Source organism: Chelonia mydas, chromosome 10 (assembly GCF_015237465.2).
Source record: "Chelonia mydas isolate rCheMyd1 chromosome 10, rCheMyd1.pri.v2, whole genome shotgun sequence".
In the NCBI taxonomy this organism is placed as follows: Eukaryota; Metazoa; Chordata; order Testudines; family Cheloniidae; genus Chelonia; species Chelonia mydas.
Window position 1 is genome coordinate 43365703 of NC_051250.2, and position 24296 is coordinate 43389998.

At 41.7% G+C, this 24296-nt stretch overlaps 1 protein-coding gene across 21 annotated transcripts in view; it reads left to right on the forward strand.

The window, feature by feature from the left end:
- MYO9A (myosin IXA) overlaps positions 1-24296 on the forward strand; it is a 457919-nt gene that overhangs the window by 330165 nt on the left and 103458 nt on the right. For all 21 annotated transcript variants that reach the window (XM_043524473.1, XM_043524485.1, XM_043524478.1 and 18 more), the window contains 3 exons: positions 16427-16548; positions 20215-20356; positions 23282-23477. In XM_043524473.1, coding sequence (XP_043380408.1) covers positions 16427-16548; positions 20215-20356; positions 23282-23477 — 460 coding nt within the window. The remainder of the gene's footprint in view (positions 1-16426; positions 16549-20214; positions 20357-23281; positions 23478-24296) is intronic.

Sequence of the window (24296 nt, forward strand, 5' to 3'; positions counted from 1 at the left end):
TGCCCATAATAATCAGTAAACTATAACTCCGCATTATAACCACCCGCTCACCCCTAACTGGGTGTGGGGAGGAGGAGGAGGAGGGAGATCATTCTTGCAGCATGCCTGAGAAGCTAGCATGCCTCAGAGTTTAGGAGCCTTCAGGGAGAATGCTCTGCCAGCAGCCTCCTCCTCTTTAAGCCTGGGGGCTCTAACTGGTTGCTCCTACATCTGTATTACCTAAAGGCGAATTTTCAAATGACAATGAAGCCCCAAGCCATGCCAGTCTGTATAGATTAATAACAGCACCAGAAAGTCTAAAACTAAAGTGTTGTTTCAAAGAAAGCTGAAAAATACTTTGTTTAGAGAGAACATAGGAGTTGTCGTACTGTATCACCATCTAGTCCAGTATCCTGTCTCTCTTAGGGTTCTCAATCAGCTTTAGATGCCAGTTTAAGGCCTTGGTCCGAATCTTCAAAGCAATTAATGGCTCACGCCCCAGGTAATATTAAAGATTGAATGTCACTCTGTAAATTGCTGAGATAGTTTCAGTTCACAAACCTTTAGAGAAAGTGCGTTAGAACAAAGTTTCTTAGGCAAGGGGAACTGGCTGCAAAATGAACTTCCAGAGGAGATTAGGTGAGTCCAGCAGTCTTCAGGAAATGCTGAAAAACTTTCCTCTTTGAAAAAGCCTTTTCACCATAGCAAGGATGACATTCAGAACATTGACTCCATCTTCTACTCACCCTCCTCCACCTGCCCAAACACCATCCCCAACAAATAAAAGCTGTAACAAGCCAACCAACCAAAACAAAATATCTCAACCAGTATTTTACCCTGAAAAGGGAGAAGAGCCAGAGAATCAGTGAAGTCCTCTCTTACTATTGATTTTACATGGAAGGCACTCAGGCTAGGTTGATGGAAGAATTCTTAACTCTTCGTTAATTTTTTATTTGCAGTCCATTTTTAATTGACACACAGTCAAGACCTGAGTTTTATATCTCATCCAAAAGGCTGTAGTGGATTTTAAAAAAAATATGTAGTGATATGTTCCACTCATCTGAGATTAGAAAAGTGACCAGATTAAAGCACAATCAAACAGATAAGCCCAGTCAGACAGATAAAACTATCTGGACCCTGCACTCTGTAAAGTAGTTTTAACACTTCACCTTCTGCCCCAAATGCACACGTGCTTGTGTACACCAAGTTTGTTTTCCAGCATCAGACCACTTCCTCAGAGGAGTTGTTGGTTTTGTGTTTTTTTGCTAATCCAGAATATATGTTCCCTTAATTATTCTGTGGATTAGGGAATACTTCTATCTGTGTTTAAAAAACTAAATCAAAGTCTGACTACTAATACCGTAGATAGAACTGATCCCGCTGTTCCATCCAAGGTAGTGGAGTTGATTTCTTCAAGTTATGAATCATAACAATTACAGATAGAAAAGACCTATTAGGTTACATCCACTGTGATGGGTCTTCTGTCACTTCTCACTTCCCTGCCAGGAAGACTCTTTTTTTTATATATATATTCAGCCTATGTTTTCTAAAATGCACCCGATACTTCTCATTATATCCGCTCCTACCACCTGAAAATATTTGTCTTCTCCTAGGTGTTTGCACCCTACAATCACTTACAGACAGTTATTATTTTTCTTTAGTAGACATTTGGCCAAGATATTTTTCTTTATTGTAGTTCTTTTAATTTTGACTTGGAAGTAAAATGACTAGAAATTTTTACCCCAGATTCTGCATAACATTTTTGGGTAAAATGATTCTTTCCTCAGTGAAATTCACTGAACATATGAAAACACTCCATTGTTTAAAGTGAATGAATGTTAGTTTTGTTGTTTTGTTTTTAGTCAGGCTTGTTTTTAAATCCTTCTGTACCATGATGGGATCATTTCCACCTAAAGTTCCCTGCAGAGATGGTCCAGACCCCCCCCCCCCCAAAGTCTCATGTTCAAAACAATACAAAATCAAAACCCACATTTTCAAATTTATGTGGGTGCTCAGTGTAGTCACACAGATCCCTGGTGTGTGTGCATGCCTACCTATGTGGGTCCTGCAATCCCAGCTGGCAGCCATGATAGATTTGCATGTCGCAATCAGCATTGCACACTTGGATGCACACATGTCAAAATTTGGTCCAAATATTACAGGGCTTTCAATTATTTGTTAAGGCCTTACACCTGTATTCCTGCAGCACAACATTCAGATAAATCTGATGATTTGAGAGTTTGGCTTGATTAGAGCTTTTAAGGCTGCCGCTTGTCAGGCAGGCAAAACCCAGTCAAGGTCCTGTCCTCCTTAATGCTATAAATCAAGCCATGCTCCCCTGCTTAGGCCATATCTTTCTCCAACTATTGAATTAAATCAAGATTTTTTTTCCCCCACTTAGTAGTGAGAGCGAGGCACTAACCCACTCCCTTGTAAATGCTGGATGAGTGAGTGAACTGGGAGGTATTGATCTCATGGCTGCTTTGTGGGTTATCTGGGGAATGGTCAGTAGTTTCTGTCACTGCATGGTTATAGTAAAATAGCAGATACCCTAGCAATATTGAGCACTAGACTCTGAAAAAGCTGATCAAGCTATTTTGACTCTGCACTGAGCTCTCTTTGCCCAATTCCAAACTTGGGTGCTGAGTGCAGAGCCAAAGCACACCTGTTCTTCAGCAGACCTGCAATGCAGGACCTTCTGTGTCTCACATTGTGGGCCAGGTCAGGTTTCTGTCAAATTTAAAAACAAAACATGGAAAAAGCATCAGGAACCCAAAAACCAGAATCTAACACCAGTAATTTTTGCAGGTATAATAATGTGAATTAGGGGTATGATTCTGTATGACAGTTTTATTCTGGAAAAAAGCCTTAGTATGGATGTAGTTATACCAGCTTTAAAAAGCCCTTATGTTGGTATAAGCTGCATCTCCTCTAGGGGAATTTTCTGGTGCAGCTATACTGGCCTAAGGGGGGGACTCCTCTTTTCAAGCAGGCTAGTGTTAGCGAGCTGACATTTCAATAGGTGTGCAGTGTAGTTGTGTCCAAGGATATTATAGAGAGAAAGTGGGTGGGGTAATATGTTGGTGAGAGTGACAAGCTTTCAGGTTACACAGAGCTGAAGAAGAGCTCTGTGAAGCTCAAAATCTTGTCTCTCTCACCAACAGAAGTTGGTCCAATAAAAGAGATTTCTTCATCCACCTTGTTTATAGGTAGTTAATTGGCATTACCTTTTCCATTGAAGTGAATGGGGACATAATATGTCTATTAAAGGTATCTTTTATCTGTTAAGGCAGAGGGTGCTGCATTCCAGAGGATTCCTTTACATCTATAAATGCTGAAATATGTTTTTCTGTATGCAGCATTTAATTAAAAGTATGAATTTTAAAGGATTTAATTAAACCTGGATAAATACCTCTGTGGAAGCTTATACTTAGGTTTTAAGAATGCATTTTGGGTTTTTTTCAGTTTACCTTAAATCTTTTCCCAATCAACTTAAGCTTGATCTTATTTAAATTCTTCAGAAATAATTTTCTAATATAAAAGATCTCTGGAGATCTTAATCCGGCCAATCCTGGGTATGTGGGTTTCTGTTGTCCTCTGCAGACATCAGGCAGGACACTATGTGGTCTAGAAATTATTTTTGGGTACAGCACATAGAATGAAGGCAGAAAAATAAACTCTGCCGTACCTGAGCCAAGTAACTGAAAATTAGACGGAACAAACCAACCCAGATAATATTGTCTACAAGAAAGGGGAAAAGGTAGACAATGAAAAATAACCTAAAGTCTCTAATACAACGATTACTGTATAATATAAAGGTTGTTTTTATACCAGTGATTCTCAGACAGTGATCCAAGAAATACTTGTTGATCACATGGTTGTGACTCCTGCTTGGTTCTGTTTCTAAAGACATCCAATCACCAGCAAAAGCAGCTAGAAAAAAGGAGAGGGAGCTTTTTCCAGTATGAGGGTCCGCTATTAAAGAAACAAGAGTCACCCTCATGAACTGAACCACCAGTGGAACTGGGGCTGCCAGCAAAAGAGGGGACAGGGCTGCCAATAGATCTGGAGCAACCTGCTGAGGAGGAATGTCCAGGAGATAAGGAAACAATCAACTGGACAAAAAATGTCTAGGGTGAGAGGAGAGCTATGTGGTAGGATAGTGGGAGTAGATGAGAAATGGACCAGGAGGTAGAAAGTCCAAGACACTGTGTGTGCGGGAGAGAGATTAATAAAACAGATGGGAATGGGAGATTACATGAAGAGAAAATCACAAGTGGGATTATTTTCCTCAAGAAATGCAAACCACTGATTGCATAGAGCACTGTTAAAAATTACAGAAACATGCTTCTAATAACATATCTTCATGTAAGCAATAGCTGTAGTTGCCACAAGATCACTGGGTGATCATGAGTGGGAGAGAAGGTGGTCTGCATGGTTGTAGATGGGAGGAGAGGTGATCTGTGAGACATTGGGCTCAGTGTTCTGTTTCGTCACCACAGCAAAAGTTGGGCACTTGGTTGCAGGTCCCGAATCTTGCAGACAGCCAGTCACTCATTTAGCTGCTGGAGTAATTTTAGAGGAACTTGAACTTTGCTCTACGCTATATCCCAGATGCAGTGACTACCAAGGAGCCATTCAATAGGTAAGGCTCACCAGAGTGCAGTGCATACTGCCCACACCCCTTCCTCCATCTTGCCCCCATTCTGCGAGCTGATGAAAATGAAGGGGCGATGAAGTAGGTCTGGCTTTATGGGGAAGTCCCAGCTAGCTGTTAAAGCCAGCAATTCAAATCCTTTGCACAACCTGAGTTGCTCAAAAGGGCTGTAGCAAGCTAATGAGCTGCAATATTTCTCTGAAGAATGTAGTTCACACTATGAAAAAGTTTGAGTAAATTTGATCTATACTGTTACCTGAAATTGGGCCAGCTAGTAAGCTTAGGGAGGACTAATGACCCACCAGAGTTAGGCAGAAAGCAGCACATTTATTACACTGAAAGCTAAGCTCCAAAGAAGAAAAGGGAGTGTGTGGGGGGGCAGGGGGCGGGTCTCACTCACATCCACATGCTCACGCTCCCAGGACAGGCACAGCACTGGCAATGTCAGGATCCTTCAGGGTAAGTGTCCCACAGCACAGCAATGGATGGTGTAATGAAGGTCAGTCTTCCCAAGGCACAATGGAATGCAACACAGCCGACCACTGGCCATGTGGTCTGGGCGAAGGGCCTTCACGGGAGGTACAGGCTTATTAGTGCACTCTTGAGCACATGGCCACTTCCCCTTTTAAGGACCTGCTCCTCATGGCCTGCGACTAAAGATGACTTGGCCACATCTGGTTGGTCACACTCCACCGCAGGCAGTGTCCATGCATTGGATGTGTGATCACTGCCTAATTAGAGTCCCAGACACCTTGTCTACCTTGGAGCTCTTCTGAAGCAGCCCATTCATCCCACAAACATTCCAGGAGGGAGGGGGAGGGGGAAAGCCATTTCACAGATATTCAAAGAGGGAGAGGAGACAAAAGGAGGGGGGGTGGTAACAGACCTTTTGAGCATAGAGGTTATACATAGCATAGTCATACAGATCACTGCTGCTCCTACAACATATACCATTGACAAAAACAAACATTATCCCCTGCCCCCAGGAAATAAACATCAATCTCTTGAATCTTTTCATTCAGTTATGAAGCAGTCTGAGATAGTGGATTTTTAACTTGCCTGACTATGCTGCTTTGTGATTTTTCTTCTGCAATCATGCATTTGCTGCACAGTCAGGGTCCAAAAGGGTGACTCAGGGTTTGTTGGAAATTTATCGAAGTAGCTGCTCTGGAATAGTTATTTCAGTATAAGACCACATATGGACACTTTTATTCTGGAATAAAATGGTCCATATAGGAAGTTATTCTGGAATAAAATTTTTAAATATGAAAGCTGAAATTCTTGCTTAACCACTTGTCTCCAAGAATAATAATTCCATAATAACTCTCTTAGTACATTTTCAAGTGTAGACAAACCCTTGTGCACAGAGCAGTACTATCGACTCTGCATTTACTTGCTGTTTATCAATTTAAGTTTGACTTTTAGGGACATATTTTGAAGACAGAGCACAGTGGGGGCCATCTGCCAGCATACACAACCTGCATCCACCAACTTTTCACAGATAGATTGGATAATTGCATTTTGTTGGTGAAAGTATGGGCATTCCTGTTACATCCACATTTAAAGAATTTGACCCTTAAAGTTTTTAACATTTGGGTTTTTAATTGCATTTTTATTTTTCAAGTACAAAAATGTATTAATAAAATTAAGCTGAAAAATTGAAATACCTGGCCAACTATCAGATCAGCAGCTTTTTTTGACCCGAAACAGTGTTGTCGATCCCAACCATTCAGAAATCATGAGTCAACACCCTACCCCCATCAAGAGATTTGATTAAAAATCAGGAAATTTAAAAATAAATAAGTTTTGGATTCTTTTTATTTGCCTTTGGGTTTCTGAGCACTGAGGGTACAGTTGATTCATGCTTTGGGCTTTTCTCGGCAACCATGAAAACTAAAAAAAAAATAAAATTAAGTATCAAAGCTGGGATACTTGCCTCCAAGAGCTGGGACTCTTGGATACCATGCCATTAAGTCATGTGTTTGTCAACACATGGAAACATGACAATTCATGTGTTGTATGAGACACTCCCTCTTATAATGCACATATGATGTAGCTGGAAATGTACAAGAACTTTCCATGGGTGAAACAAGGCTCTTCAGACACACTAATATACAGCGTGAATGGGACTGGTGGTATTGTCATTTGCAGCCCACATAAAGACTCTAAGCAAAGTATAGTACCTGCTGTGAGTGCATAATGCCTGGTTTTCAAATAATACTGCCCTTTATTTAAAAGAAAAACGAGTGTAATAGTTAATGAATAACTTGGAAAATTTCAGGTTCAAAATTAAGCAGTCTTAGTAGGCTAACTGGAGACTTAATTGTGCACTCATAGAATCATAGAAGATTAGGGTTGGAAGAGGTCATCTAGTCCAACCCCCTGCTCAAAGCAGGACCAACCCCAACTAAATCATCCCAGCCAGGGCTTTGTCAAGCCGGGCCTTAAAAAACTCTTAAAGATGGAGATTCCACCACCTCCCTAGGTAACCCATTCCAGTGCTTCAGCACTCTCCTAGTGAAATCGTTTTTCCTAATATCCAATCTAGACCTCCCCCACTGCAACTTGAGATCATTGCTTCTTGTTCTGTCATCTGCCACCTCTGAGAACAGCTGAGCTCCATCCTCTTTGGAACCCCCCTTCAGCTAGTTGAAAGCAGCTATCAAATCCCCCCTCACTCTTCTCTTCTGCAGACTAAATAATCCCAGTTCTCTCTCCTCTACTTGGATATTATTTTTACCATGCTGGTAGTGCCTAGAAGCCTGAACTGAGATCAGTACATACACCAGTATTGCCAACTCTCACGATTTTATCAGGAATCTACTGATTTTGGGGGTGGTTTTTTTTAGCAAATCTGCTAGCTCATGAATTTTCCCTTATTCAAAATGCCCCATGCTTCCTTACAGTCTATCTGCACATGGAAGTGAGGCTGTCCTTAATAAAGTTGGCTGCCACTTCCCACTATTTTCAGTGAGATTGAAGTCATGCCCAACAGCAAAACGGCTGCCATGCTGTGATCCATGGGACTGGACAGAACACAGACACTGTGAGGAACAGCAGAGACTCTGTAACAGGGGAATGGAGAGAGTGAGGGGTAGCAGGTGGCAGATTTAGAAGTTGCAAAAGAATGGGGTCCAGACGGATGGGAAGGAGGGGGCCCAGAGCAGCTGGAGGAAGGGGAGATGTGTGTGGGGGGGGTGCTACCCAATTTTGGGCACAGAAGGGATGTAGGGGGGAGACAGGGAAATGTTTCTTGCAAAAGGCTAATCCAACCCCACAATGTTTTTATTGTGACATTATCACTTATATGAATGATTGACATGAGTTTAAAGTTCTTTAATATCTGTATCTGTAACTCATCAACCCTAAACAGTAATATAAACTCTGTATGCAAGTGTGAATCATAATGCAGTAATTAGGTCAGTGGTTCTCAAATGATTGACCGTCCAGGCCTCCTTTTATCAAAGGAAATAAAATAGGAGGGCAGAGAGTTGAGGCAGGTTAGGAAATGGATGGCAGTTGCCATGTGTTAGGGTTGAGGAGAGGTTAAGTGGGGTCTCCTCCCGATCAGCTAAGAGAGATGTTCATTTTATGTACTGGAGGTTGACTTTTCAGGTTCACTAGCAGAGGAATAGAGGGGAATGAAAAAGGCAGAAGAGAGACAAAATAACAATTTGGTGGGGAGAGTTAAATTGTATGCTGTTTGGGGCCAGTCTCATGATATGGGGAGTCTCACTCATGATTTTTGATCTCTTGCGGTTGGCAATACTGCATACACATAGTAAAAGATAAAGAACTACTTATATAAATAACAAATGGTAGGAAAAGGAAGAATTATCATCCACAATTCTATGGATGGGAAACTGAGGCCCATATAAATTAAATGACTTGACCATAGTTGCACAGGGAGTCTGTGTGGCAGAACTGAGACTTGAACCAAGATAAGTGGAGTCCCAGGTTAGTATTTTAACCACAAAGCTCATCCTTCCACATCCTCTGCAGGTATTACTGTGATGAGTGCTCTGCAAAACCTCATAAATAAAATGCGTAAGTAAACTCCCCACTCATCTCGGTCGTCCCTCCAGGTCAGCGGGTGAGGCATATTGGAAACGAAGAGCGTGAGGCAGCTTGCATTAGTCTTACATGTGCTGTGGATAATGAGGACTTAAGTTGTCAATGCAGGTGTTAAAGGTTCAAGCTTGAAAAACTAAGCTGTTTATTTTAGTTAGTCTGAAACCACTGAATAACCATTCTGATCTGGTCTATGCTTAAATTTAGGTCATCCTAGCTGCCTCACTTAGGATTGTGAAAAACTTCACACCCTGTGTGACATAATTACATAGACTTAACCCCTACTGTAAACACAGCTAGAATTCATGTGTCGGCCTAGCTACTGCCTCTCCAGGGGATAGATTTACTACGGGGCTGGAAAAACTCTGTTGCTGTGTAAGTCTCTACGGTAGAGCAGTGTAGCTTCAGCTGTGCTACTGTAGTACCGGCGGTAGTGTAGACATACCCTCAGTTTCTGAAGAATTTAAACTATAGGAATTTACTTTCCAAGATCAAAAAGAAAATCTGAACAAAGGCTCTTTTCTAGAAGACATTTATGTCCGGGCTGACACTTGATATACCAAGTTTGAGACCTGTGCAAATTTAAATATCTGTATTATAAATTTTGCTCAGGGCCATGCAGAAGCTGTTAAAAATGTCACAATAATAAATAGATGAAGTAGGTAAAAAACCATAAGGGGATTAATGGGAATAGTTAGCTGACCATGGCAGCGCAAGGACTGTTATAAAGCTGTTAGCTCATCTGAGTTTTCATTGCTGCTTCATTCAATATTACAAAGATCAAGAAAAATTATCTCCTTTCTCAATATTTTTTTCTCCCCTTCTCTATGCACAGCTAAAAACATTTAAAGAGAAGGTGGAAATGTAATGAATGCTTTCCATATTATTAAGCCTCAGAGTAACTTCACTTCTGCAGTAAGGAAGGTTGTTCCAGATGAACATGAAAAACACATTTGAGAGCTGTTGTTCTGCTATCTTGGCTGCCTTCCAAAAAGACTTTGGCAACAATTTCAAACCCTATAGGAGCCAGGACTGCATTTTTGAAAGTGAAGTCATAAATGGCAACTCTTTCTGTTCCCCTCACCAGGCCTCCTCCTCCTCCTGCAGAAATGGCCAGCGTGGTAGGTGAAGAGGATCTCTGCTCTTTTATTTGACTTGTGGCCTTACGGTTTTCTAAGTAGTTGTGTTTAAAAGTCCTGTGTTTCTTAACAATCAGTGGGAAAGTAGTACTCAGGGTCTGTATGTTGTAACCTGTATGGAGGTAACTTCATTTTTATTTGAAAGGGATCTGCCCTAAGCGTTGTATTGAATTCATTTTGGCTATGTCTACCCTACAAGTGGTATAGCAGCACAATCGCAGCTCTGTTGCTGTAGTGTGGACAGAAGGGTTTTTTCTGTCACTGTAGTAAATTCACCCCCTTCAGAGGCGGCAGCTAGGTTGACGGAAGAATTTTTCCATTTACCTAGGCTATGTCTACGCTAGGTAACTTTTAGTGACACAGCTGTGCCGCTACAGCCCTGCTGCTAAAAGGTGCGCAGTTTAGCTGCTGTTTATCCGTAGGAGAGAGCACTCTTGCCGACAAAGCGTTGTTCACACCAGCTCTTGTCATCGACAAAACTTTTGTCTTTCGGGGGGGGGGGGGGTGTCATTTCTGAATGACAAAAGTTTTGGCTTTCATTTGCCAGTGTAGACAAAGCCCTAGTGGTGTCTATACTGGGGCATGGGTTGTCTTAACTACATCTCTCAGGGCAAACCCTGAGCAACATAGCTTGATCGACCTATGTTTTAGTAGAAGACCATGCCTTTGACTCTTTAACACACACACTTGTGATATAATCTTGTTAGGTCTAGATCCGTGGCCTGGCTTAACAGAGGTTTCTGAACTTGAATATGTACTTTATAACCTTTCGGGTTCATAGAATCATAGAATATCAGGGTTGGAAGGGACCTCAGGAGGTCATCTAGTCCAACCCCCTGCTCAAAGCAGGACCAATCCCCAATTAAATCATCCCAGCCAGGGCTTTGTCAAGCCTGACCTTAAAAACTTCTAAGGAAGGAGATTCTACCACCTCCCTAGGTAACGCATTCCAGTGTTTCACCACCCTCCTAGTGAAAAAGTTTTTCCTCATATCCAACCTAAACCTCCCCCACTGCAACTTGAGACCATTACTCCTTGTCCTGTCATCTTCTACCACTGAGAATAGTCTAGAACCATCCTCTTTGGAACCACCTCTCAGGTAGTTGAAAGCAGCTATCAAATCCCCCCTCATTCTTCTCTTCTGCAGACTAAACAATCCCAGTTCCCTCAGCCTCTCCTCATAAGTCGTGTGTTCCAGACCCCTAATCATTTTTATTGCCCTTCGCGGGACTCTCTCCAATTTTTCCACATCCTTCTTGTAATGTGGGGCCCAAAACTGGACACAGTACTCCAGATGAGGCCTCACCAATGTCGAATAGAGGGGAATGATCACGTCCCTCGATCTGCTGGCTATGCCCCTACTTATACATCCCAAAATGCCATTGGCCTTCTTGGCAACAAGGGCACGCTGTTGACTCATATCCATCTTCTCGTCCGCTGTCACCCCTAGGTCCTTTTCCGCAGAACTGCTGCCTAGCCATTCGGTCCCTAGTCTGTAGCGGTGCATTGGGTTCTTCCGTCCTAAGTGCAGGACCCTGCACTTATCCTTGTTGAACCTCATCAGATTTCTTTTGGCCCAATCCTCCAATTTGTCTAGGTCCCTCTGTATCCTATCCCTACCTGCCACCGTATCTACCACTCCTCCTAGTTTAGTATCATCCGCAAATTTGCTGAGAGTGCAATCCACACCATCCTCCAGATCGTTTATGAAGATATTGAACAAAACCGGCCCCAGGACCGACCCTTGGGGCACTCCACTTGATACCGGCTGCCATCTAGACATGGAGCCATTGATCACTACCCGTTGAGCCCGACAATCTAGCCAACTTTCTACCCACCTTATAGTGCATTCATCCAGCCCATACTTCTTTAACTTGCTGACAAGAATACTGTGGGAGACCATGTCAAAAGCTTTGCTAAAGTCAAGAAACAATACATCCACTGCTTTCCCTTCATCCACAGAACCAGTAATCTCATCATAGAAGGCGATTAGATTAGTCAGGCATGACCTTCCCTTGGTGAATCCGTGCTGACTGTTCCTGATCACTTTCCTCTCGTGTAAGTGCTTCAGGATTGATTCCTTGAGGACCTGCTCCATGATTTTTCCGGGGACTGAGGTGAGGCTGACTGGCCTGTAGCTCCCAGGATCCTCCTTCTTCCCTTTTTTAAAGATGGACACTACATTAGCCTTTTTCCAGTCGTCCGGGACTTCCCCCGATCGCCATGAGTTTTCAAAGATAATGGCCAATGGCTCTGCAATCACAGCCGCCAACTTCTTTAGCGCTCTCGGATGCAACGCATCCGGCCCTATGGACTTGTGCACGTCCAGCTTTTCTAAATAGTCCCTAACCACTTCTTTCTCCACAGAGGGCTGGCCACCAAGGAAAACACTTTTTAATAGTTAATAGCTAGGGGAGGGGAAAGGAAGGAGATGGGAACATTGTCCCCTGCACATAGAATTGGACACCAGAAACCACCTGACTTCTTGATTCTTAAAATGACTTTGATTTTGGGTAAATCAGTCTTTCTGCTTCAGTTTCCCTTCTTATAAAATAGAGAGTGTATTTATTCAAATTGCACAGACATTGTGAGAACTAATTAATTAATGTTTGCAAAGTAGTTTGGAGATGGGAAGTGCTGAGTAAGTATTCTTATTTTTTATTAGGATTAAACACGTGGCTAGGCATGCAGTCATTTTCACTGGGATCTATTTCATGGTTATGTAACGTGCACCACTCACGCACAATCATAGCTAAAAAGCCTCTTCTTTTATAATTAAATGCTACTGCACCAGTAGTTCCTAATGTTTGAGCTCTGAGTATAGTAGAGAGAAATAACCCTGAGTGAATTAAATTGTCTGAGGGAAAGCCATATGTGCTGCTTCTGATTAATTTGCTGTCAGAAGCAGGCAGTTGATGGATGATGCCCATTCTTGCTAATGTTTCATGCACAGACATACAAGAAGAACTTGTACTTACTGAAGAAATGTGTGTCCCCTCAAGGTTGGCAGGATTTTTTCTGCCTTACTGTCCTGCAGGATTCACTGACTTACTAGTGCAAATGTAAAAACCAAAAGATTTTTCTATAGTTTAGCAGCAATTTGTATTTGATTTCTGACTTCTCTGCTATAATGTGATTCCATTGCTCATTGTATAGAGATCTTCAAATACTAAAATTCTTCCATTCTAATGCAACATTTTTCAGGGATTTTTTCTTTATTATATGTTTTGTACATTAAACGTTATCCTTCAGACTTTATTCCCATTGCTTAGGTGATCTGGTTTAGTTACATTGCAGTTATTATTGTATCAACAATGCACAGCTAGAGTTGGGTGGGAATATTCTGATGGAACTTCTGTGGAAAATGCAGATTCATCAAAAGCAAAACATTTGGCATAACTGTTGATTTCAGTGAATTTGCATTTAGGAAAAGAGAGACAAAGCATTTTTGGAATAAAACATTTTGATTTTACTTTTGAAATTACTTTTTTGTTACAAAATGTCTTTTATTTCATATTATAAAACACATTGAAAAAAATTAAATGTCAAAATGGAACATTTAAATCTTTCGTTCGTTCTTGGAATTTTGAAATGCATGTTTTTTTTGTTCCATTCTGGAATGAAAACAAAAATTGTCATGGAATTTCCCACAAAATGGGAAATCCAGTTCCCACCCAGCTCTGGGTACAGCATTGTTAATAGGAAACCAGATATCCGTTCATGTGAGAGCTGAGTTGCCCAGTGATTGACTGAAAGTTGTGGGGAAGTCTGCCAGTTCTCGCTATTTGCTCAGGGAACCTCCGTTTTTAAACCAAAACAATATATAAAGAAACTTAATCTTATGAGCTTCTATTGAAAACAAAACAAAACAACCTCATGCCTGAATGCTCTTAGAATCATAGAATATCAAGATTGGAAGGGACCTCAGGAGGTCATCTAGTCCAACCCCCTGCTCCAAGCAGGACCAATCCCCAATTTTTGCCCCAGATCCCTAAATGGTCCCCTCAAGGATTGAACTCACAACCCCCTTGCGATGTCATCGTTAAAAACTATTGAGAAATGTCCCAAAGCACTTGACAAAATCTCTTGCACACCTCACACTCGTTCATTCTCACATACACAGACTCTCTTATATAAAGTAATCATCCCTGTCAATTCTGTATCAAGAGCTATTGGCAGACCACAGATGTTTTTTACGAGTGGTGTGCTCTTAAGAAACAGGACTAGAGGTTAAGTTTCCTGATCTCAGGTACGTTCATGGGTATTACTCTTTGGCAAATCATACTACAGCCTTTGGACTTGGCAGAGTGGCTTCCAGTAAAAATGCTCCTATGCATTGTTTGCTGGACAGAAATGAAATGGCTGGACATTGCCTCTCAGGTAGATTAATATTGTGGAGTGCCCTTCCCCTGCTTACGAGGGGCTTTAGTTAGTGGAAAAAACTAAAGTTATTCATTTTTTAAATATGTACAGATCATGCTTAAGAAAATGTTTAAAGAACACATTTAGCTTGTATACTTAAGTTAAAAATGTTGCTAACAATATGAAAAACACAGTAATAGTGGATTGGGAACCTGTAAAATGCATATTACGTGCTACTTAGGGAGCTTTGTAATTATTCTTCCTTCATCTAACCCAGGGGTGGGCAAACTACGGCTTGGGGGCCGCATCCAGCCCTTCAAACGTTTAAACCTGGCCCTCAAGCTCCTGCCAGGGAGTGGGGTCTGGGGCTTGCCCCGTTCCACGTGTGCCGTGGCTCCGCGCAGCTCGTAGAAGCAGCAGCATGTCCCCCCTCAGGCTCCTATGTGTAGGGGCAGCCAGGGGGCTCTGCACACTGCCCCCTCAGCTTCCATTGGCCAGCACTCCTGACCCCGTCCAGTGCCCCAACTCCCTGCCCCATCCCTGAACCCCTCGGTCCCACTCTCCTACACCCCCAGCCAGAGCCCTCACTCCCACCCGCACCAGACCCCTCCTACACCCTGAACTCCTCATTTCTGGCCCCACCCCAGCGCCCGCACCCCCAGACGGGGCCCTCATGCACACCAACCCCCAATTTCATGAGCATTCATGGCCTGCCATACAATTTCCATACCCAGATGTGGCCCTCAGGCCGAAAAGTTTGCCCACCCCGATCTAATACAATCAACAAAAGTCACACTGCTTTACAGAAATATAGTAGAAACTTGGCTGGGTTCCGTTCTACTGTTTAAATACATGCTGCTTTATACACAACACTGTATAGTTTAAAAAATGTGTCTACTATGGAGACAAAACTCAAAAGTGTTTACGCATAAGCATATTCTGGAGATTACACTTTATGAACGGACTACATTTATTTCCAAATGCGTTATAATTATTTATACAACTTGTTTTTAAACCTTTCTATATTTTATTTTAAGAGAAGACATCTTATTTTCAAAAGACAGAGGGTCAGATCTTCGTTGATGTCCATCAGCTGAGGATCTGGCCCATAAAAGAGAGAGTCTTTAGTCCCAAAATGAAGTTAGGGGGCAGATCCTCAGCTGGAATAAATCAGATATATAAAGATATAAAAAAAATTACAAATAGTGACTGGTTATCAAAACAAAGCAGTAAAGTATTGTCCAAGGCACAGATTAGCTACCAAGATTGTGGTATAATGTCTCAAATGAAATCAAAGGTGTTGGATGTTGTTTCTTATTTGTGTTACTTTTCAATCCTAAAGACAATATTCCTGGCTGCTGGGGCCCAGTCAAACTATAAGGTTTTTATTGGTTTCATTTATAAATAAATAAATTTAGATAAAAGCAACCCACATCTAATCCATATCTCCTACTGGATGTGTGTTCTGTGACTTTTGTTTTAGGATTGCATCGTGGGTCTGAGTGTGGACAGTAAACTATTGCATGATTTTCATGGCAGCATTGCAAACTTATCACATAATTTTGGGGCAACCAGGCAGAACTGAGAAAACATGGAAGAGTGATGGGTGTATCGTATTATACATATTTTTATGCACAGTAGGTACAGTGTTGGATACTGTAAACACACAGTATAGAGGAGAGAAAATAGGGAGAAAGAATTGTTTCTCTCAGGAAAAAATGACAAATAGAATCTTTCTAAAAGTGTCTTGGTTCCATTAAAATAATTTTAAGGATCGATGTGGTTGAATATGTAAGATGCTTTAGTTTTCTCTGATGTTTAAATAAAGAACTGTTTTACTCTCATTCTTCTGCAAACCAAAAAATAATGACATGGCATCATCCCAAGAACTAGCTCCATCATGTTATAAATTTTTATATTAATTTCCAACAAAACCACTGGTACTTCTCTTTTTTCAGCTTTTGCTCTTGGCTTTGAAGTACATCCCTTGGCATTACCTACAAGTTCTCCCATGGAGCACCTGTGAAAGACATGGCATGTTCAGGGTCCTTAACTTCCTCCACATCTTTATTTTGAGGGACATCCTTTTGCTTCATTACCATCTAAACTAACTGTTCTCTGTTCTTTTGAAAAGGAGAACTTCTGAGTTTTGTAAGCTCAGAACCCAACTTTATTTTAATCAATTTCTCTGTTCTTATTGCCTTTGATTTTTCCCCAGGAGGAGTACAGAGCAGAAGGCATCAGCTGGCACAACATAGACTATATAGATAACTCTGGCTGTATAAATCTTATCAGCAAGAAACCAACAGGACTGCTCCACCTGCTGGATGAGGAAAGCAAGTGAGTATGAACCATCTGATGAAGTGAGCTGTAGCTCACGAAAGCTTATGCTCAAATAAATTTGTTAGTCTCTAAGGTGCCACAAGTACTCCTTTTCTTTTTGAACCATTTCTGAAAGTCGCAATGACTGCGGTCATGTGTTCACCAAACTCCAAAGGCTCACACTGCCTTACCCAAATTATGTGTGCACCAGGCAAAAGGAGAAAACAGTCTGCAAGGCTACTGTTGGTGGAAGCTACAAGCTTTTGAGCTACACAGAGCTTTTCCTCAGGTTGCCATGGAGGAAAGTTAAATGAGAGAGAGAAAGAGAGAGAGAGATCTCCTTACCTCATCTAGTATTGTTAAAGGGAAATGTTGGAAATTCTTTTCTTCAGTATTTGCTTAGAGTGCAGCCTCACAATTGTTTATGCTGAAGTCTTCTCTTTCTTGGTAATGTTTGCCAGAAAGATACCTAACGCACTAATCATTATTTCTACTTATTTATGATTTCAGTGCCCTCCTAATTGTTTTTTAGTCTAAGTGCTTGCATCTAACAGGGTAATGCAAACAGTGGAGAATTTTTTTAAAAAAAATTTAAACTATGAACTAAAAATGTTACTTATATCAAGAGTCTCCCCATCATAGGGAAGAACAGCTAAGGTTACCTTTACTTTGCTTCTGTTCTTTCTGCCAGGTCTGTGTCTCAGGGCATGTCTACACAGTTACACATAGGAAAGTTAAGGTGAATTTATGGAATATTAGTTAAAGGAGTGGTAGATACACTGGAGGGCAGGGATAGGATACAGAGGGACCTAGACAAATTGGAGGATTGGGCCAAAAGAAATCTGATGAGGTTCAATAAGGATAAGTGCAGGGTCCTGCACTTAGGACGGAAGAACCCAATGCACCGCTACAGACTAGGGACCGAATGGCTAGGCAGCAGTTCTGCGGAAAAGGACTTAGGGGTGACAGTGGACGAGAAGCTGGATATGAGTCAGCAGTGTGCCCTTGTTGCCAAGAAGGCCAATGGCATTTTGGGATGTATAAATAGGGGCATAGCGAGCAGATCGAGGGACGTGATCGTTCCCCTCTATTCGACATTGGTGAGGCCTCATCTGGAGTAGTGTGTCCAGTTTTGGGCCCCACATTACAAGAAGGATGTGGAAAAACTGGAGAGAGTCCCGCGAAGGGCAACAAAAATGATTAGGGGTCTGGAACACACGACTTATGAGGAGAGGCTGAGGGAACTGGGATTGTTTAGTCTGCAGAAGAGAAGAATGAGGGGGGATTTGATAGCTGCTTTCAACTACCTGAGAGGTGGTTCCAGAGAGGATGGTTCTAGACTATTCTCAGTGGTAGAAGATGACAGGACAAGGAGTAATGGTCTCAAGTTGCAGTGGGGGAGGTTTAGATTGGATATTAGGAAAAACTTTTTCACTAGGAGGGTGGTGAAACACTGAAATGCGTTACCTAGGGAGGTGGTAGAATCTCCTTCCTTAGAAGTTTTTAAGGTCAGGCTTGACAAAGCCCTGGCTGGGATGATTTAATTGGGGATTGGTCCTCCTTTGAGCAGGGGGTTGGACTAGATGACCTCCTGAGGTCCCTTCCAACCCTGATATTCTATTATTCTATGAACTGCCTGTGTGGATGTGCTCATTCAGAAGTAAAGTGGCCTTAGTTTGCTTCTAAAGTTAATTAGGCTATGTCTACATTGAAACAGCTACAGCAGCACAGCTGCAATGTTCTCCCATCACTGTAGTTAATCCATCTCCCCCAGAGGCAGTAGCTAGGCCAACAGATGAATTGCTCCATCGACCTAGTGCAATCTACATGGGTGTTAGGTTGGCTTAACTGCGTTGCATAGGTGTGTAGATTTTTCACACTCCTGAGCAACGATAGTTGGGTCAACTTAACTTTTTAGAGCAGATCTGGCCTTAGTTTGCTACAGACTAAGGTCCCTTACTTTTGAATGAGAGCATCCAGACAGGGATGTAATGTGTTTGCATTAGTGCTCAGTAAATGCATACTCTTAGGCTAGGTCTATACTTAAACCACTACAGTGGCACACCTGCAGAACTTCAGTGTAGACACTCGCTACAGCGACAGGAGGGGTTCTCCCATCACTCTCGTTAATCCGCCTCCCCAAGAGGCAATATCTAGAAGAATTCTTCTATCGACTTAACGCTGTCTATGCTGGTGGTTAGGTTGGCTTAGTGACATCTTTCAGATTTGTCCACACCCCTGAGAGACGTAGGTATGCCAATGTAACTTTTCAGTGTAGACCAGCCATTAGTTAATTCGGCTCAACTTCCCAGGTAGACAAGCTCTCAGATTTGTGGGAATTTTGGCCTAAATCCTCTAAATGTAACTTTCTAGGCTCATGGGGAAGAAGTCTCTAGTAGGATCCACTGACAAAGTTTCTACTTGATAATTCTGTTGGTAGCAGGTGGGGAGGGTTTATTCCCTTCTCTAGAATAAACCACAAGCCTGCTCTCAAACCTGGTGGCTCACTAGCGACCTACAGTGGGCCCCCCAGTACCCGGGCAGTGCAGCTCCATTGCATGTGTGCTTTCAAGGACCTCCCCCAATCCTCTTTCCCTAGTGACCCTAGGGAGTCCCACAGTAAAAATGAATACAGCAGTAGGCTTGTATTAACTTTTCCAATGACTTGCCTCAGAGGGGACGAACGGTTTCCCAGCCTGCCCACTCTTTGCAGCCTCTCTCAGAATGGAACCCCAGACCCACAGAGCACCACCAGAGGTCCCAGAAAGTCAGGGAGACAGTACTGCAAAGACAAATTATTCCCTCCATGTAAGAAATGAAAGATCTGACTGCTGAGGGTTCCACCATACAGAGATATGGAGGAGAGCAGTCCAGGGCAGTATTTTTTGAACCGCAGATTAACTTGAATTTTATTTTTTTTTAAAAGATAGAATTTTAATTAAATTTTTGGTAAAGCTTTAAAATATGGACAAAGGCCATTTCAACTGCAAGCAAATAATACACAAAGTTCAAGGGGCAGTGAATTGACGTTTTGCTGTGAAAAAGCCATGGCCTTGATTTTTCTATCCATTTATACCAGTGTACATCAAGAGTAACTTCACTGAAATCAGTAACATTGGTGTAGAACTGGTGTGGGGTGAAATCGGGCCTTGTGATTTTATTTACACACCTCTGTGAACTTTTTTAAAAATGCCCTCTTACTGAGACCTGTAAAAAGCTTAAATACTGAAATTATGTATGCAGCTAAAATAGCCCATTTCTAGATGTGTGAATATGCCATATACTCATGTGTTGTGCATTTTGAGTCACAAGGCTGAAGACAAATATATCTGACCTCTAGATAACGGCAGGTATCTAAAATAATCATGCTACTATGAATATATTACTACAAATAGGTATGTGCATGACTACACTTTTGCAATTGATTCATTCTAGACCCAGTTAGCTGTACTAGATATCTGCAGTAGGAAGCTTCATCGAATGTATACAGTGTGTATTTGTATACAGGTGTACGTTAGCATACATATATTGCCAAATGCAGCTCAGTCCTGGGCATAATATCTGTAAGCACAGAAAAGAGAAAAGCAGAATGTTCCCCATTACAATTTATGGTCTGTCAACAAGGGTGTGTGGTTTTCTTCTTTGACTTCACAGCTGCCTTTATTTTTTCCCCTTTTTATCCAGTTTTCCACAAGCCACAAACCAAACACTACTGGACAAGTTCAAGCGTCAGCATGAGGGGAATTCTTACATTGAATTTCCAGCCGTGATGGAGCCTGCTTTTATCATAAAGCACTATGCTGGAAAAGTGAAATACGGAGTGAAGGTCAGTCACAACAGCTGTTTATGTTAACACTTATGTCAGTTAAAATGCATAATAGCTATGACTGGGTACCCGTGTACCCAAGGCTGCAGTGTGGATGAGTAAAAATTAACTCCATTTTATTGTCTGCTAGAGTTCAGATAAGATTTTTTGTATAGCAGCAGTGGTCTGAATGTAAAACCACTGCACGTTGCTGAACTGGTGAAGGAGGTAGGCACAAATAGGGAATGTCAGGCTGCCTGGAGTGGCTCCCAAGCATGGGTGCCAACCTCAAGGCAGATTGTCAGGAAATAGGGCACAAACCCCAAATTGATTGTGTGTTCTATAATTAGATTTCACCAACCAAGTGTGTACTTCTCAGGCACTGTAACAGCCATGGAATCGCGGACAGTCCCCTAAGCTAGGACATTTTGATCTAACCGTAGCACCCCAGGCAAGCCTGCCTCTGTGATTAGATGGTCCCTTATACCAAAAATCACAATATTCAGGTTACTCCCGGTCCCAAAGGACTAGTCACTTGCCCCAGGTCAATTGTACCTAGGGTTGCCGAGTCTCCAGGAATTGAAGATTAATCTTTAATTAAACATTGTCATGGGATGAAACCTCCAGGAATACATCCAACCAAAAGTGGCAGCCTTCATTGTACCCTACATCTCTCACCGGAGACAACACTTGTAGCCAGTCGTTTAATAAAGCTAACAATTTATTAACTAGGAAAAGGAAATAAGAGTTCTTTACAAGCTTAAAGCGGGTAACACCCACAAATGAGTTTCAGCCTTAGATTCAAAAAGATAATAGAAACTTTAGTAATAAGCAAACTCCATATGTCCTGTAGGGCTAACCCAGGCAAAACAGCTCGGGGAATGGGGGGGAAGGGGAGGGTGTCCTTTTGCTTATGCCTCGTGATTCTGGACCCTTTAGAATCCAAGCAGCAAGAAGAACCCAGTTTCTCCTTGTCAGGGATTTTTATGCCCTTCTCCCTAGAACCCAAGTTGATGGGAGGAGTTAATGCACAGGTCTCTTCTTCCTGGAGGGGGTGAAGAGTTCAGTTAACAAAGTCTTTGTTCTTTTAATGTCTCACCATGGCTCATTTGGTTTCAAAGACTTTGTTGTTAGCCAGGATCTAACATCTTCTTTAGGAAGCCAGCATTTGAATTAGAGAAGGCGTCTTTCCTGTGTGATGAATGGTTACAAAGATTTACAATGCAAACATTTGCTACTGCTTTATAACATGGGGTACAGATAAGGGAGACTAATGCATGCAGAATCCTACAAATTATTCATAAAGTCTAAACATCAAACACATCCTTACAACTCTAATATCTAGCTCAACAATACTAACATACAGGTGAGCCAGACTGGTTTCCAGCTGTGCATTTTGTCAGTGTTCAGTGAGGACTGGGGCTTTGGCGTGAGCTGGCACCTGGTCTGCCAGCATCACAGGGGGCAAAGGATTTATACAGTTTATTGTGGATTAAAGTGTAAAGTTTCAAACTCTGTTTTTAAAAAAATTAAAATGACAATAATCAGAACCTTTTAAACATAAGCATAGCCAAACAGAGCAGCCACACCTTCTTTCTGTATGGTCGCCCTCCTTGTACTGCTTCTTCCCACCCATACTCTTGGTTGTCTTCCATTTTGTGTTGTGGGTAGCTTTCCACTCCAAACTTGCAAGGACTTATATACATGCTTAGCTGTATACACTCTCTCTCATTGGGGCCTAAGATTGCACATTCAACAGGATTACTCAGTGCATAAAACTAAGCAGGTGCATAAATCTTCACAGATTTGGGGCCGTAGATTATAAATTCTTTGGGACAATAACTGGGATTTGTATTTTTCTGTATAGTGCCCACCTTGCTTGGCATTACATACATCAGCAGTTCTAAACCTTTTCCATACTGGGACTCATCCTCGCTAGCCAGGATCCCTCCCCCCTTACTAATTGGTAACCTGTTCACTAGCCCCAGGTTGAGAACTCCTGGAATAGATTATAATAATCAAAATTGCCTAACAGTATTATGGCACTGCAGGCGAAACACCTTTGAATTCTTGCAAAGAAACCCAGGTATACAGTGCAGTGTGGACACTGAAGCATGGGCTTGGATACACTGAGTCCACAAGCCCAGATCCCACAGACCTGTGCTTATTGTATAGTGCAGACATACCCACAGACATCCTTTGAAACACCAAAAGATACAATTTGCAATATGCTTCTTGTTGCAACTTCCTCTTCATGTTCCTTGTCTGAAGCTCTAAATTGATTGCTGCCAAGTTAAAATGATTATTCTGCTGGAGGAATGCCTTGTAAACTTAATTAACTGACACAAACTCGATGCAAACTGAGTGCCTGTGTGTAGAATTAACTTGGATTTGCATGGCATCACCAGAGTTTTGGGGTCATGGTTTCTCCAGATTACAGACAGTATATTGTTTATGGTTCATATACTAGCAATACAAGACCAGGTGCATTTTCTTTGCCTTCAGCCATTTTACTATTAAATAACTACGACTGGGATTTTCGCAGGTGTCTAAGGGAGTTAGGAGTCCAGCTCCCTGAGGCATATTTAAAAATCTCATGCTAATTATTTTAAAATTGACCCCATTGACATTCATGTCACTAGAAGTATTGGGCCAGATCCTCCTGACGGCTGTTTGGCACCTGGCCCAGCTTGTGTGGGAGACTACGTAGGTGCTATAGTGTTTAACTATGTACCAAAAAATCACATTAAAAGAGTATTAAATTTATGGTGTCAAGCACCAGTTTTTAAAATGTCTGTTTTATTAGACGTGTGTTGGACTGAGACGTTTCAGTAAATTGTCTTGCTTTTGAAAGCTATCACATGCAGAAGAACAGCGAGGACAGTATAAATAAAAAGTTGTCATATTACAGGAAGAGTCAAGCCCTCCTTTTGTCTTTCTCGCTAGGATTTCCGGGAGAAAAACACAGATCATATGCGGCCGGACATTGTAGCTCTCCTAAGAAGCAGCAAGAATGCCTTTATCTGTGGGATGATAGGGATTGATCCAGTGGCTGTGTTCCGCTGGGCAGTCCTCAGAGCTTTTTTCAGGGCGATGGTTGGTTTTAGGGAGGCTGGAAAACGATACACGGAGAAGAAAACTGGTGAGTAACAGATATTGGCATCCCATCTCTGTACATCTTTGAATCTTAACTATATATAATACATACACGATATGTCCCTGACATCTGATTTCAGTATGATTAAAATGTTATCCTATCTAATTTACACACATGCTCCTCTTCCTAATAATGTGTTCAAAAACTGGTGAATTGAATGGCTAGATTTTTGAGTAAAGAAAAGTGTGTTACTTTACATGTTGAATAACAAATGCAATGGAGCCTTAGCAATTTGTGATGATGGATTTTCATTCTAATGTTGTTTTACCTTTTCTGTAGGATTTATTCTTATGGAAATGTGCATGATTTAAATGGAAGCTTAAAATTATGAAGCAAAAAAGGGAATACTTCGATTCTTTAACTCATAGTTCTTTCACTTTTAGCATAAAGTCTGAAAACACAGAAAATAGGACTCTGCTCTGTAATTTTTCAGACTGTTCACCCTTTAAGCCGAAAGAGAGAGTGTTCTCCTGTCTAGCACAGGTTCATAGCTGTGCGGTCAGCTAGAACGACCTACTCGCCCTCATGCAGAACAGGGAGGGCAGTAAATTAAATGAAAGTAATGGTGCATCATCATGCTGTGGCAGGCAATACATGGCTGTGCTTGTAGAACATTTCTCCGCATAAAGGTATTCCTGAACGACAGGTACAAGCTATTATTACTAATTTCCGGGCACAAGAGGGCTTGAAATTCATGACAAAGCTAGAACATCAGCAGGGAAATGTCAGTACAAAGTTAAAATTAAGTATAGAATCATTCTGTTGATTTCTAGCTTGAAATGTTAATAGATTTGCATTAATAGA